The 14966-nt window shown below is 39.1% G+C and overlaps 1 protein-coding gene across 1 annotated transcript in view; it reads right to left on the reverse strand.

The window, feature by feature from the left end:
* GTDC1 (glycosyltransferase like domain containing 1) overlaps positions 1-14966 on the reverse strand; it is a 266125-nt gene that overhangs the window by 170076 nt on the left and 81083 nt on the right. The window contains exon 4 of the mRNA XM_065413468.1: positions 12080-12294. Within this exon, the coding sequence (XP_065269540.1) occupies positions 12080-12258 (179 nt within the window). The 5' untranslated portion in view covers positions 12259-12294. The remainder of the gene's footprint in view (positions 1-12079; positions 12295-14966) is intronic.

The raw sequence follows: 14966 nt of genomic DNA on the forward strand, positions 1-14966 counted from the left end.
TCCTTGAAGTCATCTGGCAGGCTGGTTCTTGAAGGACCCATGACCACCTCGTCTGGGGATGATGAGGATGCCAGGGTTACTGGAGAAGATTCCAGGGCTTCGCCCACCACTGGGGAGGGAGGTTTAGGGGTGGGCACTGCTTCCTCTACCCCAGCCTCCAAGCGATCGGCACACCCCAAGCCCAGGGCTATTGGTGCCACCAGTACTGCTGGTGCCGCATGAGCCACCGGTGCCATCTGCAGCTGCTCTGAGGCAGCAGCCGGAGATTGCTGGGAGGGGACACTGCCATGATGGGCATTCCCCATGAGCCCCAATAGGGTCACTGGGTTGGCCACTCCCAGGAAGCGGTCGCCAGGTCCCTGCAGCCTTAGGCGCATGGGCGGCCAGGGAGACTCCACACACTGCCCTCATGCTGCAGGCGCAGCCCCCGCAGCTTCCAGTCACGATTCCCAGCCAATGGGAGCTGCAGAGCTGGCACTCGGGGTGGGGGCACTGTGTGGAGCCTCCCTGGCTGCCCATATGCCTTGGGGCCGCAATGACCTGGAGGCCTCTTCCGGGAGCTATGTGGAGCTAGGGCAGGCAGGGAGCCTGCCTTAGCCTCGTGCCCCCGCTGAGCCACTGACTGGACTTTTAACGGCCCAGTCGGTGGTGCAGACCTGAGCTGCCAGGGTTCCTTTTCGACCGGGAAGTCTGGTCAAAAAACGGACACATGACAACCCTACTCCCAAATGTTTTGCAAGATATTGTACCTCAAACCTGTACTGGTCCAAGAGTAAACAATGCTTTTCCTGCACCTCAGGTCAGTATAATTTTGGAGAATAATTCTTCATTTGGAGGAAAAGAATGAACACTTTTATTCTTGTTGTCTTTAAAAAAATACAAAATGTGTCTGTTTGAAGCTGAACAGAGGTTAGAAATATTATCAGTAGTCCTGGCTCTGACAGATTATTGATCAACTTGCTGTTAGGCAGCCCAAGGTCCATGAAAAATGCATTATATTTCATATCTCTACAATTTATCACATGATATCTCCACCCTATATCCTATGTGTATACAGTATATTTAGGGAAGACATGATAGTTTATTAACATGGTTTCTGGGATGTCCATATTATTCAGGACAAGCAAAGCCTGCCAAATTCATGTATTTAACACCTTTACAGTATACCACACCAAACATTCTACATATGTCGATATTTTACAGAAAAAGCTATTTACTATTTCAGATTTTTAAACCTCCTAACGTTTATTCTCTTTGTCATCTATCTCTGCCAGTAAGCTCAGGTAGAAAATGACAACATACATTTTGGAAAGTTCTAAAATGATCTAAATAGCTTTTCTGTACATAATAATGAAGCGGTTGCAGGCCAGTGTGCTCAAAATGGAGGTGGCAGTGCAGTGGTCAGAGAATGGTTGTTAGAGAATGCACTGATTCAGAACACCATAAGAGCAGCTTTTTCACTGAAGCTTCTACTGAGTCCTTAGTGAAGCTAAAGCTGACCGTCCACAAAGAAACCCCTGACAAAGTGGTGACAGAAACACTGTCTGCCCTTCCCTGGAGGGAATTTCCTCACCACCTCAAAGTAAAACAGTCCTTGCCTGCTAACTTCTTTGAGCAGATGGGTGAATCTAACCCTTGGGTATCTTAGTGGACAGCTCATTGAGGACATCTACTCAATGCATAGCTGTGGTCAAAAAATCATTATTAAAAAGTTAGGATGTAGTAAGGAGGGAAAGCGAGAGAGGAATACAGAAAATATTATAGTGCCATTCTATATATTAATGGTACAGACTCATCTTCTGCGTTCAGAATTAACCAACTCATCCAAAGAAAGACAGGCAGAAATAGTAAGTATGCAGAGAAAGGCAACAAAAGTGATTCAAAGCATGGGAGAATAGTTTAATACAAGTGGAAATTATGAAAAATAGAACAATTATTTCTGGAAGACTTTACATTTTCACACATTTCATTAACCTGCACAACTCTCTGCCACAGGATGTTACTAAGGGAAATAGCTTAATCAGATGTGCAAAAGGATTAGACACATATTAATATGAATAGTATCCGCAGTTGTACTAGCCATGGTAAAATTAGACAAGTTATTCATTTTTATGATTCCAGACTTATGCTGGGGTCAGGAGAAAAAAATCACTCCATGTATTACTTTATAACTATGTGCCTTATCAGAGTTTTACTCTTTTTAATAAGGCATCTGGGAAGGCCACTGTGTTAGGCCTTCTCTATGTCAGGACTGTAGCTACACTGATGTCATTCCACCAGTATCAGAGGGGTAGCCATGTTAGTCTGTATCCAAAAAAATGGAGAGTCCGGTGGCACCTTAAAGACTAACAGATTTATTTGGGCATAAGCTTTCGTGGGTAAAAAACCTCACTTCTTCAGATGCATGGACTGAAAATTACAGATGCAGGCATAAATATACTGGCACATGAAGAGAAGGGATTTACCTTACAAGTGGAGAACTAGTGTTGACGAGGCCAATTCAGTCAGGGTGGATGTGGTCCACTCCCAATAATTGATGAGGAGGTGTCAATACCAAGAGAGGGAAAATTGCTTTTGTAATTGAGTGAGCCAGACACTACCAGTCCCTATTCAAGCCCAAATTAATGGTGTTAAGTTTGCAAATGAATTGTAGCTCTTCAGTTTCTCTTTGAAGTCTGTTTTTGAAGTTTTTTTGTTGAAGGATGGGTACTTTTAAATCTGTTATTGAATGCCCGGGGAGATTGAAGTGTTCTCCTACTGGCTTTTGTATGTTACCATTCCTGATGTCTGATTTGTGTCCATTTATTCTTTTACGTAGAGACTGGCTGGTTTGGCCAATGTACATGGCAAAGGGGCATTGCTGGCACATGATGGCATATATCACATTAGTAGATGTGCAGGTGAATGAGCCCCTGATGTTGTGGCTGATGTGGTTGGGTCCTCTGATGGTGTCGCTAGAGTAGATATGGGGACAGAGTAGGCAATGGGGTTTGTTACAGGGATAGGTTCCTGGGTTAGTGTTTCTGTGGTGTGTAGTTGCTGGTGAGTATTTGCTTCAGGTTGGGGGGCTGTCTGTAAGCGAGGACTGGCCTGTCCTTCCAAGGTCTGTGAGAGTGAGGGATCGTTTTCCAGGACAGGTTGTAGATCGTTGATGATGTGCTGGAGAGGCGTTAGCTGGGGGCTGTACGTCATGGGCAGTGGTGTTTTGTTATTCTCCTTGTTGGGCCTATCCTGTAGTAGGCGACTTCTGGGTACCCGTCTTGCTCTGTCAATCTGTTTCCTCACTTCCCCAGATGGGGATTGTAGTTTTAAGAATGATTGATAATGATCTTGTAGGTGTTTTTCTCTGAGGGATTGGAGCAAATGTGGTTGTATCTTAGGGCTTGGCTGTAGACAGTGGATCATGTGATGTGTCCTGGATGGAAGCTGGAGGCATGTAGGTAAGTATAGCGGTCAGTAGGTTTCCGGTATAGGGCGGTGTTTATGTGACCATCACTTATTTGCACTTTATGTCCAGGAAGTGGATCTCTCATGCGGACTGGTCCAGGCGGAGGTTGATGGTGGGGTGGAAATTGTTGAAATCCAGGTGGAATTCTTCAAGGGCCTCCTTCCCGTGGGTCCATATGATGAAGATGCCATCAATGTAGTGCAAGGAGAGGAAAGGTGCTAGGGGATGAGAGCTGAGGAAGCGTTGTTCTAAGTCAGCCATAAAAATGTTGGCATACTATGGGGCCATGCGGGTACCCATAATAGTGCCACTGACTTGAAGGTATAAGTTGTCCCCAAATCTGAAATGGTTCTGGATGAGGACAAAGTCACAAAGCTCAGCCACCAGGTGTGCCATGGCCTCATCAGGGATACTGTTCCTGACAGCTTGTAGTTCATCCTCGTGTGGAATATTGGTGCAATATTCTACCAGTGCAATCCCTCAGAGTAGATGTCATGGCCGGGTTGTGGTCAGCCAAGCCTAGTAGTCAGAGCCAGAGTCCACAGTCATGAGACAGAAGTGAAGAGTCAGCTGGGTCAGGAAAGCAAGAGGTCATAAGCAGAAGACAAACTGGAGATCAGAACCATCAATCAGATTCCAGGAGTCACACTAGGTCAAAATGCCAGGTGATCAGGACTAAGAGCAGGAGGCACATAGTCGAGAGCAGGGTGTAGCCCAGTTGTTTAGACAACTTCCAATTCCTGCCGCTGGCTTAAGTACAGCCAGCAGCCAGCCAACCACTCTGGGATTCTGCCAATCAGACCTCAGGGGCACAGCCCCACACTGGAGTTGGGCTTCATGGGTCCCAGGTAAGTGATTGTCAGCAAGCTGCCAGGTGAACGGTTGGAGAGTGGCTTCTCCCATGAACCCTGAGGACCTGGGATTGAGACCTGTGGGTCATTACATCAGATGTATTGCACTGAGGTAAATCACCACTTGCACCAAAATAGTCTAGCCCAGTGGCTTTAAAACCTCAGGTAGATTAGCCCTTAGACAGAATAGCTGACTATCCTAACAGGCTCCTGGTCTGTTCTGGTCTCTAAGTGTTTGATCCAAAGCCCATTGAACTCAGTGGAAAGACTCCCCTTAACTTTAATGGGTTTGGGATTAGGCCTGTGTTCAGAGAGGGAAAACCATAATGTTCATGTGGACATCCTAACACAGTTTGAATTCTATAAAAATCCTTTTCACTATCTACTATTCACAAAATCCAGCCAAGTCTTAAGTACTTATTAAGAAAGCTAGTATTCATGCCACTGAAAAATGAAGCCGTTAATCCAAATAATGAACAGCCCAAGTATCTCACAAAAAATTGCAGGATTTATATTTTTAGGTTTAAAATAATTTGTAATTAGGAAAGGCGCAACACTGATTTCAAATATCTAGAATGTTCTGGTTATAGGGCACAGATTGGAAGATTTGCTCCTTTCCCCTTGACACATAAAACAAGCATTATGAACTGGAATGAGGATCAAATCAAAAAGATATCATATTCTTTATAACATAGTACAGTAGATGTTTGTAATTTGAAAACAGAAACTAAACCAATGACTAATCTAGAAATTAAGTAGATACAAGACATCAGTTCAAGAGGATAGGTAAAATACATATTAAAATTATAAGTGTGGAAATACTGAATCATAATGCATGATTTCATTACACTTTACTGAGAGCAATGTAAATACCAATACTTTAGCTGATACATAAAAAAACATTTTAGGTATAAAAAAAAGGGGGGGAGGGATTTCCCCAGGTACTCTAAAACTCATAAAAAAGAAGAAAAGCAGAAAAGCTACAGTTATATATCTCTCAGGTTACTGGCATTCCATATCAGCACTCTAACTAGATCCAAAAACCATTGACTAGAATATAATTTCTGCTACTATTAATCAGAATATATAACTTTGTGTTCTGGGTCTTGACATGTCAAGTAATAGAGGGCCCTCATCAGAACATAATACTCAAAAAAAAAACCCAAAAAATGAAGGGATACTGCGTAACTTCATATCAGGAAGCTAACATTAGCTACTAGACCTCTTTCCAGGGCCATGCAGATGATCCTATTCATTCACTTCCTGCCACACAACTGGGATAAAGTTTGGCATGACCAGGAATGAAAACTGCAGGATAAATTAGCTTTAGAAGATAAAATCAGCTTTAAAATAAGAAAACAGCCAACAGCAAATGCCTTCCCTCTCACCCCCTACAATTCCAAAATCTTATATCGAGGACCTGATTTTGATCTCAGTACAATTTTACTGACTTTAAAGGAGCTACTCCTGATTTACAACAGTACAAGATCAGAATCAGGCCTTTCATGCATGTTGAACAAATTAAAGAATAAAACTTTTTTTGGAGTAAAGTCTGTGAGGAGGTTTATACAGAAAAAATGTAAAGAAATCTTGTCACTGTTAAAATGAATAGCTACCATCTGCCAGCATTTTATCTTAGGCAAAGTTGATTAATGCAAAATGAATGCTTAAGATCACATTGCTGTCTGCCTGAATAATTTTCAGGTAGTTCAGTTCTAAAATTATTACTCCTATTTTCAAACATAGTTTTACTTTTTAATTTTCTGTTCAAAGTCCTCAGTTGTCAGACTTAGGAAAAAAGAGCATCCATTTCTAATGCTGTGATACTGCACTAATGCCCCAAGAGTAAGAACTTTGCTTTTGGCTGCTTGGTGCTGCTGCTGCAGCAGGACAGTTAATCTGCCCTAAGAGGGCAGCTGGGGATTCCACCTCCATGGCAGACTTCACAAAAACAGCAGCCTCCCCCAGTAATACTGAAAACTAAGATTGCAATTTGGACTAGTCTCATTTTGAGTAGAGAAATAGATGGCTATGCTATTGGTCTCATTAATAATCGGTTTCAAATAACTTGGTTTTGGCCTTTGCCATTTATTGTAAAAGTTACCTTTATTTACACTTTATTTCAAAACTGAAATATCAATGACAAATTGTCTCGATATACAATTAACATATTAACATATAGCCTTTCACTGCCTTTAAAATGCAGTTTGTTTGTTCGTTCGTTCATATGTAAGAGTTCTGATCAAAACATTTAGTAGAAAGTATCTGTCTTGTACTCAGTTATTTGTACTCCTTCTGTATTTCACTTTGAACAACAAAATTATCAGAAGAAAGACTTTCGGTAAAATTAATTTCATCCTCCAAAAGCCCAGGACTACACCTACGCCACCGTTATGGACTAATCATATAGTCCCACCAGAAGAGAGTGAGTTGGATGCCTCACTTCCATTTGAGCCTTCAAAAATCTATCCCAGGATGTACATCTTAAAGATTACTTCACTTGGCTATCCAGAAAATATTAAGGACCTTACTAATCTTACAATCTTACTAATGCTACTCAGGCAAGTAAATTTCAGCACATGAATAATTCCATTGATTTCAATGGGATTACTCATAAACTAAGTTACTCACCTGCATAAGAATTTGCAGGTTCAGGGATTAAAATAATATTTTTAAATATAATGTTTTGGAAATACCAGTACATTAGTTTGTAAAAAGCTTAGTCTATAAAATAGATGTTTTTCCTGTAGAAGGGTAACAGAAAATATCAGATCTGAAATGCTCACTGGTCTAACTAGTAGCTTTAGTTTTCAGACGTCTAAAATACATATTGGTTATATAAATAAAATTATGTATGTTCCGACAGTACACCCTTGGACTGTTTTATATGTTGTTGGATATTAAATCCATCAGATTTTTTTTCACAACTCCATTCATTAAAAATAATTTCCCCCCTCAGTAAAAGTGTAATAAGCATACAGTTTGTCTTTTAAAATACAGTTGTCAAATATCAAGGGGTAAATATACTCGAGCGTTTACCCTAGAGGTCTTTAAGGGCCAAAGTCTGTTAGAAATAATATCTGTTATCCATATGAACAGTTACCTGGGGGGCAGTATAAAATGTTACACATTATATTTTTATTTTTTGAAAATAAGCTAGCAGAGCTATTCAAAACAAACTTGAAGCTTCACTGCAGCATTTAACCTCTTGTGCATGCAGGTCCAGATATGCTATTAATTGATCATGTATTTCTGTTTTTGAATTAGCACTTTGTGTGGAGAACAAGCTACCAGCAAAATGGGATAACAGATTTTTTTTCTCCATTTGTTGTTCTTGGAGAATTTTTTACATATAGAAATATTTTTTTCTTTAAAAGCAACAAACAGCAGAATCATAGGAAAAAGTAAAGGGACAAACTTTATTTTGTGTTCTTTGTGGAATATTTTAACAGTTCTAAGATTTCCAGTTCTTTAGTTCTTAGATTTTTCCCGCCCTGTGGTTAGTTACTTGGTTTCTAGGATTACTGTATATCTACTGTGTTGTGGTGAGCTTAATTTTCCACAAAACGTCCAATCAGCTAAATTCTACAACATACTTAATCAAAGACTGTCCCAAAATGAAAATATATGCACAATTCCAGGGCAGATGAGCTCCAGAAAGCTGGGTAGAGGGCTCAGCCAAAGAGTTAAAAAAAAAAGTTTTGCCTCATGGAACTGTGTTTTCAGACTGCCAATCAGAGAAAAGCTGTTTTAGGCCATACATCCCCTTCAAAATTTCTCTTCTGGCTCATTTCTTTTGAGTCAGCCTGGGAAAAAGCCACTCCCTATGTTAGGAAATTGGGAGAGACACTGAGCATGCTCTAATGCTGAGATCAAAACAGAAGCTTGTTCTTCATAATTGCCCTTTTACTGTACCTCCCAGACTGTGTAGTTTGGAATTTGCCTTCTGGAAACTGTACTATTCCTCCCACTCCTGATGTGAAGGAAAGAATCACTGAGATTCATCCATCCCTGTATTCTCCCAGAAACCAGAAAAGTAGTGAAGAGAAATGACCCACCCCTACCACGCAGAAACAGACAGAAGAGAGACAGGAAAAGGGGACCATCTTTTTCAGAAACTGGGGAGGTGAGTCAAAAAAGCCCAATCCCTTTTGCTTCTTTGGGGGACAGGGCCGGGGGAAGAAGAGGAGGAGGAGGAGGAGGAGAAGAAGAAGAAGATGATCTACATTGTCTATAATGGAGTTGTAAAGATGGAGTATCTTGAACTGATGCAAATTCAACTCAGACATCTCAGGTCAGGTCAGAGCATTGTGGAATGATCATATAGGTCTCTGCAAAGCAATTCTATGAAATAAGTTCTTAAAAGTTGAGTACCACTGCTCTAGTACCTCAATCAATTAGTCATCTTCAGGTTTACTCCCTAAATCGACTGGGATTGAAGCAAGGGCTCTTTTCCTGCCTGATCCTCATCAAGGTTTTGTCTTTCTTTAAGGAGACAAATGAAGATCTGCACTGGCTTAACTAGAGAATGTAGCATTTAACTGAGCCCTGCATATCTGGCTGTTTTTTCTTTCCTCTGTAGAAAATCATCCATTGTGTGTCTGGGAGGTCATATAACCTTCTCAAAGTTGCAAATAAATAACACCCCCTGGGGCCCCTATGTGCTGTATCCTACCCTATGAAAATTGAAAGTGTCATCTCAATGACCATCTCTTCAACATTTTTATTTCCAGGTGACTCCCAGAGGTCCTTCTTGGAAACACAAGGTGCTTGCTACCTACCAAGTCACCAGGCCACACAATTTACAACTTAGGTTAAAAACAATAAGACTAGCTTCATTGTTTATAACTGATTCAACTTTTAAGATTTCCTCAGGAGACTGCATGTCTGCTCTCTGACAAGAAGATATGAGCAAATTTTTACCACTGAACCTGACTGGTCACAGTAAAACTCCTGAATTTAAAATCCAAGATTCCTGAGACCACTTCATGCTCTGCTTCAAAAGCACTTTTTAGACAGCTTATTTAATAATATCTGAGCACTAGTTGGGGTGTGCTATCCTTTCCATGATTAGCAATAGCAATATTATTCTCAGGAGCATATATTAGTGCTGTATAGATTTATAGCAATATTGTTGGACATATAAACAGCCCTTTTACATAAACATCAACATCCTGAATAAAAGATAAATCTTGAAAGATAAATGGACAAAGAACATTAAAAAAATCTTGGCAATACTCAATTACAAAGTGTTTCTGGATTTGAAACATTTGCCACCCTCCTTTTTCATCGGACAAACACACTGTAACAAAATATTTATGAAATGTTATTGATTTCTATTGAAGTGAAGATTTCACATGGAAGTAAAAACAATTCTTGATCTCAGGGCAAACAAGTCACAAATAATGCCAATATATGCAAATTTGATGTTTTCTATCACCTCTTCAGAACTAAGAAATATTTAAAAATCTCTCTCTAAATATATGTCTCTCAAAGTTTCCAGGGTGCAGTCTCACTCTCTTAATTCAGAGTCTCAACAATTTACTATTGGATGGAAGCAGAGCCTAGTATTTGCTAGATGGGTGTTTAAATGACAGTTAACAAGAAGTAACAGAATCAAGGTTCTTGTCCACTAGGAAAAAGTGGAGTCAACCTTATAAGACAGACTGATTCATTTATACTTTCATTTAATAGAACAATATCTGAAACAGTCAACTACAAACGAAACATAAGAAAATGTGCAAGTAAAGTAGAAAGTACCTCTAATCAGTTTTCCTCTCACCAGTCACATCAGCACTTGTTGCTAATTATTTTATCTTGCATACGATACAGTACATACCCTTTATAATACTGTATCTTTGTGAACTTTGACTATTTGATTCTGTGTGATCAAACACTAACAACAGCGGCAAAGAAAACACTTTCCCCTCTTTAAGATGCTCTATTGGTTAGTTCAGATTTATTTGTTGTCAGTGAAGGTTATATTTGCACATAAGCCTATGACAGATTGCAAGTTTTTAACTTTGAGCAAGTTTTCAAGCTGCTGGTATTTTTTCTTAAGATGTAGGTTACTTGACAAATTGGAGTTAAGTTATCTGGGGTCAATGTAACTGTAAGTTAAACTAATGAAGTGTATGCCTGTGAATGATGTCTGATTAGTTTAATACAGCTAGTGCTGGACAGCTTGGGCTGCTGACCTTGAAGGAGCATAGATAACATTGTGATGCGTTGGAAGATGTGGTTGTGATGCAGAAGAAATTTACATAACAGTTTGTCATATATACTCCTCCAATATAAAATTGTTGCAAAGGAAGAGTAATGCAAAACCCATACTCAAATGCCTCAAGCAAGAGGAAAAAATAGTTACAATAATTTGGTAGCAGTTTATTAGAAATGAAAGCAAGCAGCAAGCCCAGTAAAGGTGTATTTTCTACAGTAGCATTTTATATATTCAAACTGTTCATAAATTGTGTAAGATTAAATATTATGTTCCACAATTTGTCATGGGTTCAGATTTAATGTTACATGACCTTATGCAGCACAGGATATATGCTGCAAAAATCATTTTCCTCTCCATCTGTGTCTACTATCTTTATTTGTTATCATCGGAAGTTGCAAACATTAGCCCCAGTTCTCAGCTGGGATCTGCTAGCATATACCTCTGCACTCAGACAAAGGCCCACTGAAGTCAGTGGTATGCAGTGTAGGTGCAGAGGTCCATGCTATCAGATACCAATGCAGCAGGAGGGCTTTGGTGTAAGTAAATAAAGTGTTGACAGTAAAAAACCCATTTCACTGCTGAATCAGTGATGTTCTCTTGTTTGCAGTCACTGAAATGTACACGTCACCATTTGGTGCATTACTGTTTAATAGAAGTATCCTACAGCATCTTATCTGATCGGGGGGCGGGGAGGAGGAGGGGAGGGCGAGAAGGAGAAGATGAATGGCTGGTTTCAAGACCACCAAGTTTATAAGAGACTAGAAGTTTTCACTATATGATGACCACTTGGTGGTCTGTGTGTATTTAGTTTGGTGGTCTCAGTTCAGGTTCCGGTTGCTAGGTGTCCACGCAGGGCTTAAATTCTCATAGTATTTCCCAGAGCCCTCCATGTTCCCCCACCAACATGCTATGAAACCTCCAGGGGAGTTGAAAATATTTACTGGAGCTCTGCTCCAGACAGCTCCAGCTCAATTTAAACCCTGTGTCTACATAATAAAACAAACAATTTGACATCCTCATATATGGTCACATTACAGAGCTCAAGGTCTGAATAGTCACTAGACTGAACTAACTACTCTCTCATTCCTTTAGGTCACACATCCATACAGCATTCAGGTTACTCTACAGATAACTTGGTATGACCCTGTGGAGAAGCTTGCACTGCATTACTCTGTGCATTACTCTGCCTGATCTGTGGAAAAATAGGACTTCAGCCTCAAAAGCTGTACGTCCTATCCCTTTCACCAGCTCTAAACTCATTAGAGAATTCAAAAGAAACACACCCACAGGCGGCAACTTAGCACAATTTAAGATAGAGACTTTGCAGTATTAGAGATGTAGACCCAATATTTTTCTAGAGGCCTCTAAAAGGATGCCTGCAACTTTCCACAAACACAACCCAGCATGCAAAACAAGAAGGTCAATATCCCACCTCAGTGCCCATTTGCAAGTACACATGATTTTGTATGCAAAAAACCAGAAAGCTCAGTTTTAGAGACCTGGTTGAAGTTCCTTTCATATTTTGACCTGTAAGATTATTTGTCACAGTACTATCTTTACCTGTAATTAGCATTAGCTGGCACTGTTTGCATGAAATAAAGGGCAGCAGTCCGTGCTCTCCAGTGCCATTTCTTTGCTGGGAGTGTGTAAAGGACACATTCTTCTATCTCCTCCTGTAGAAGATCTGCCAGCTGCTTGTGGGAACCACCATAAAAAGCTTCAATTAGAAGAATACTCATACTTGCACGTTTTTCAAATCTTCTTGGATTCTAAAACTGACAAAGACAAAGAAACCTTTTATTCCCAAAGTCTATTCTTTAGTGAGTTTTATTTTTTTAAAGTGTGTTAGACATAGATCATGAAAAAAACTCCTATTAACAGACCTCTGTTAATATTTTTGTTTCATGGTAATATATATATATTTTTTTAAAAGACTAATTAACAATTAGTATGATAAAAAAGGAAGGTGTCCATTAATCACAACAATATTCCATTAAAAACTAGCTATTTAGAATTTAACTAATAACTAAAATATACTCAATCTGTAAATGCTTAGATTTTGAATTTTAGTTATTGGCTTTTTAAATAAGATATATTTGAAAACTGTTTATTTTACAAAAGTTTTTTTAAAATATATTTTCCTGTTCTGGAATTGAGGGTGGTGTCCATACAATTTTACCTTCTGAATGGTAGTACATAAAACTAAAAAGCATTTCAAACATACTTCAGCCAAATTTGTTTCATAGTAAAGGCAATCTGATTTAAAAGAAACATGATTGGGGGCATATCCTGGGGTACCCAATTTGAGTCTACCTCCAGGACTGTGTTCCTTAGGTTACTGAAGCCTGGGATCATCACTAAAATGACACTTGCAGACCCTATAGGAGATGTAAACTTCATTACTCTTGAATACTCCAAAATGGCTGAAACAGAACAATATCACACTTTGACACACAGGAAGCAAAACACATGGCCCAAAATTAAGGGAAAAGTGAAAACCCTGTGACTATTGCTCATCTGTTTCATGAGTCACGTTTTGGGGTGGTGAAAAGCTGCTCTGTAGAAGCTTGGGGATACTCCATTGAACAAAAATGTTAAAAACAAAACCATGATTAGGTATTTACCAGCAGTGTCTGCTGCTCTGATAACTTCCACTTCAGAACATACTATCAGGGGCTGAGTAACACTGGGTCTGATTACTTCATTTGTTTGTGCTTCAGACCGATGTTATATATTGTATGACTATACTGAGCACCCAATCCCTGACGCACAGTTTCCAGTAGTCGCTGGTTGTGACCCTAATCTTTTCAGCAACTCTGTTGGGGAGGGATGAGGGGATTCATAAATTATAACCCTTTACCAAAATCTAAATGATAGTTCTAGTCATTAAACATAAACTGGAGTTAATGTTTAAAGTACCTACAGTAATCAAGGGTAAAAATGCCTTAAAAGAATGTTGCAGCTATCAAAAAACAAGCTAATGAAAAAATCCCGAAATTCAGAGAGTTAAAAGATGAAATTTAAAAGAAACCTTTTGGTCAGTACTGAATCAATGGCCCAGCATGGTCTTAGGGGCTTTCGGTGCTGCTGGAGTTGCCATTTTTCAGATGAGACAAAGCTAGATTATTCACCTTTGTTAAAGAACAAAGTGTTAGGAAATAAATATTTTCACACAGGAAGAGGGTGGGGGGAATGAAAAGGATTGGAGGGAAGCATTTTGCAAATTTAACTCAGAAAGAGGGTACATGAAATGTCTGATAAATTCCACTAAGTCACTCATTAAAAAAGAGTCGAGGTTAATGTTAATTTACAAGCTGCTCGAGGTAGTACAGTAGTTTGTTCATAAAACATCTGATCAAATTTCCTCATCAGACTAGTTATGAAAGCATTTTAACACCTAGTTTAACTGAATCAACAATGTACCCTTTGGTTTTATTTAGAATACTTTGCAACAGTTTTCTTTTTTTATGTTCCTTTCTGTGATAGATAAAGAATGAGGCAAAAATTTGTTTCAGTTCTCAGGTTTCCTTCTGGTCGAAGATTACTGACAATTAGGTTATTCTATACTTGTCTTACTACTTTTAGACTTTTTAATAAAACAAAATACTATGCAAATGTTAAAATAAACCCTCTTAGTGTGCTTCTGATTGAAAATCTCAATTCAAACTTCGATTCTGCCTTATCTGCTGGGTAGCTGAGGCTATTTGATTCTTCATACTCTGTGTACCTGGTGTGTGTAGATCCCACTTTGTAAGGATTAAGAAGCAAGGATGAAAAATCACAAACAGCAGTCAATTTTTGAAAGATGATATGATACATAAAGGATTTTTGCACAAACTGCCTCGAATGGGGAAAACCCCAAGACAAATCAAGAAAGCATCAAAGGATCACTCACCAGCATTTGTAGAATTCTACTGTCATGTGCTCTAGGTACTTTACCAGTTACATATATTAAACACAGATTAATAACAAGACAATCTAGAAACCTATACTTGGTGTTTTTTAAAGGTGCTACTAAAACAGAAAATATTAAATAATAAGGGACAGGCAATGCAATTAGCCCCTGCAGTGCAAAATGATATCATTTAGGAATGATGGAAAACCCAGCCAAGTAATCTTGTGTTTTAAAAATATATGATGATAATGTACTGTAAATCACATTATTTTAAAAATAACTTGTAATTTTTGTAAATTTAAAAAGCTACAATGTATGTTGGATGAAGACATTTACCTCATATTTCACATACAAGGTTTCCAGTTTTGTTCACATATCACAGTAACATCTATTATTCTTGCTTTATTTCCCTTGACCTAGCCAAGTTAAGGTAAATATGTACTATGTACTCCTTAGAGGTCTTGAAAAGCCACTGATGATAAATGGTCTGAAAACATTTACCCTATCTGATGGAATGCAATCCTCAATTAAATATAAATCATTCCAGGTATT

Source organism: Emys orbicularis, chromosome 11, assembly GCF_028017835.1.
Source record: "Emys orbicularis isolate rEmyOrb1 chromosome 11, rEmyOrb1.hap1, whole genome shotgun sequence".
NCBI classification, from domain to species: domain Eukaryota; kingdom Metazoa; phylum Chordata; order Testudines; family Emydidae; genus Emys; species Emys orbicularis.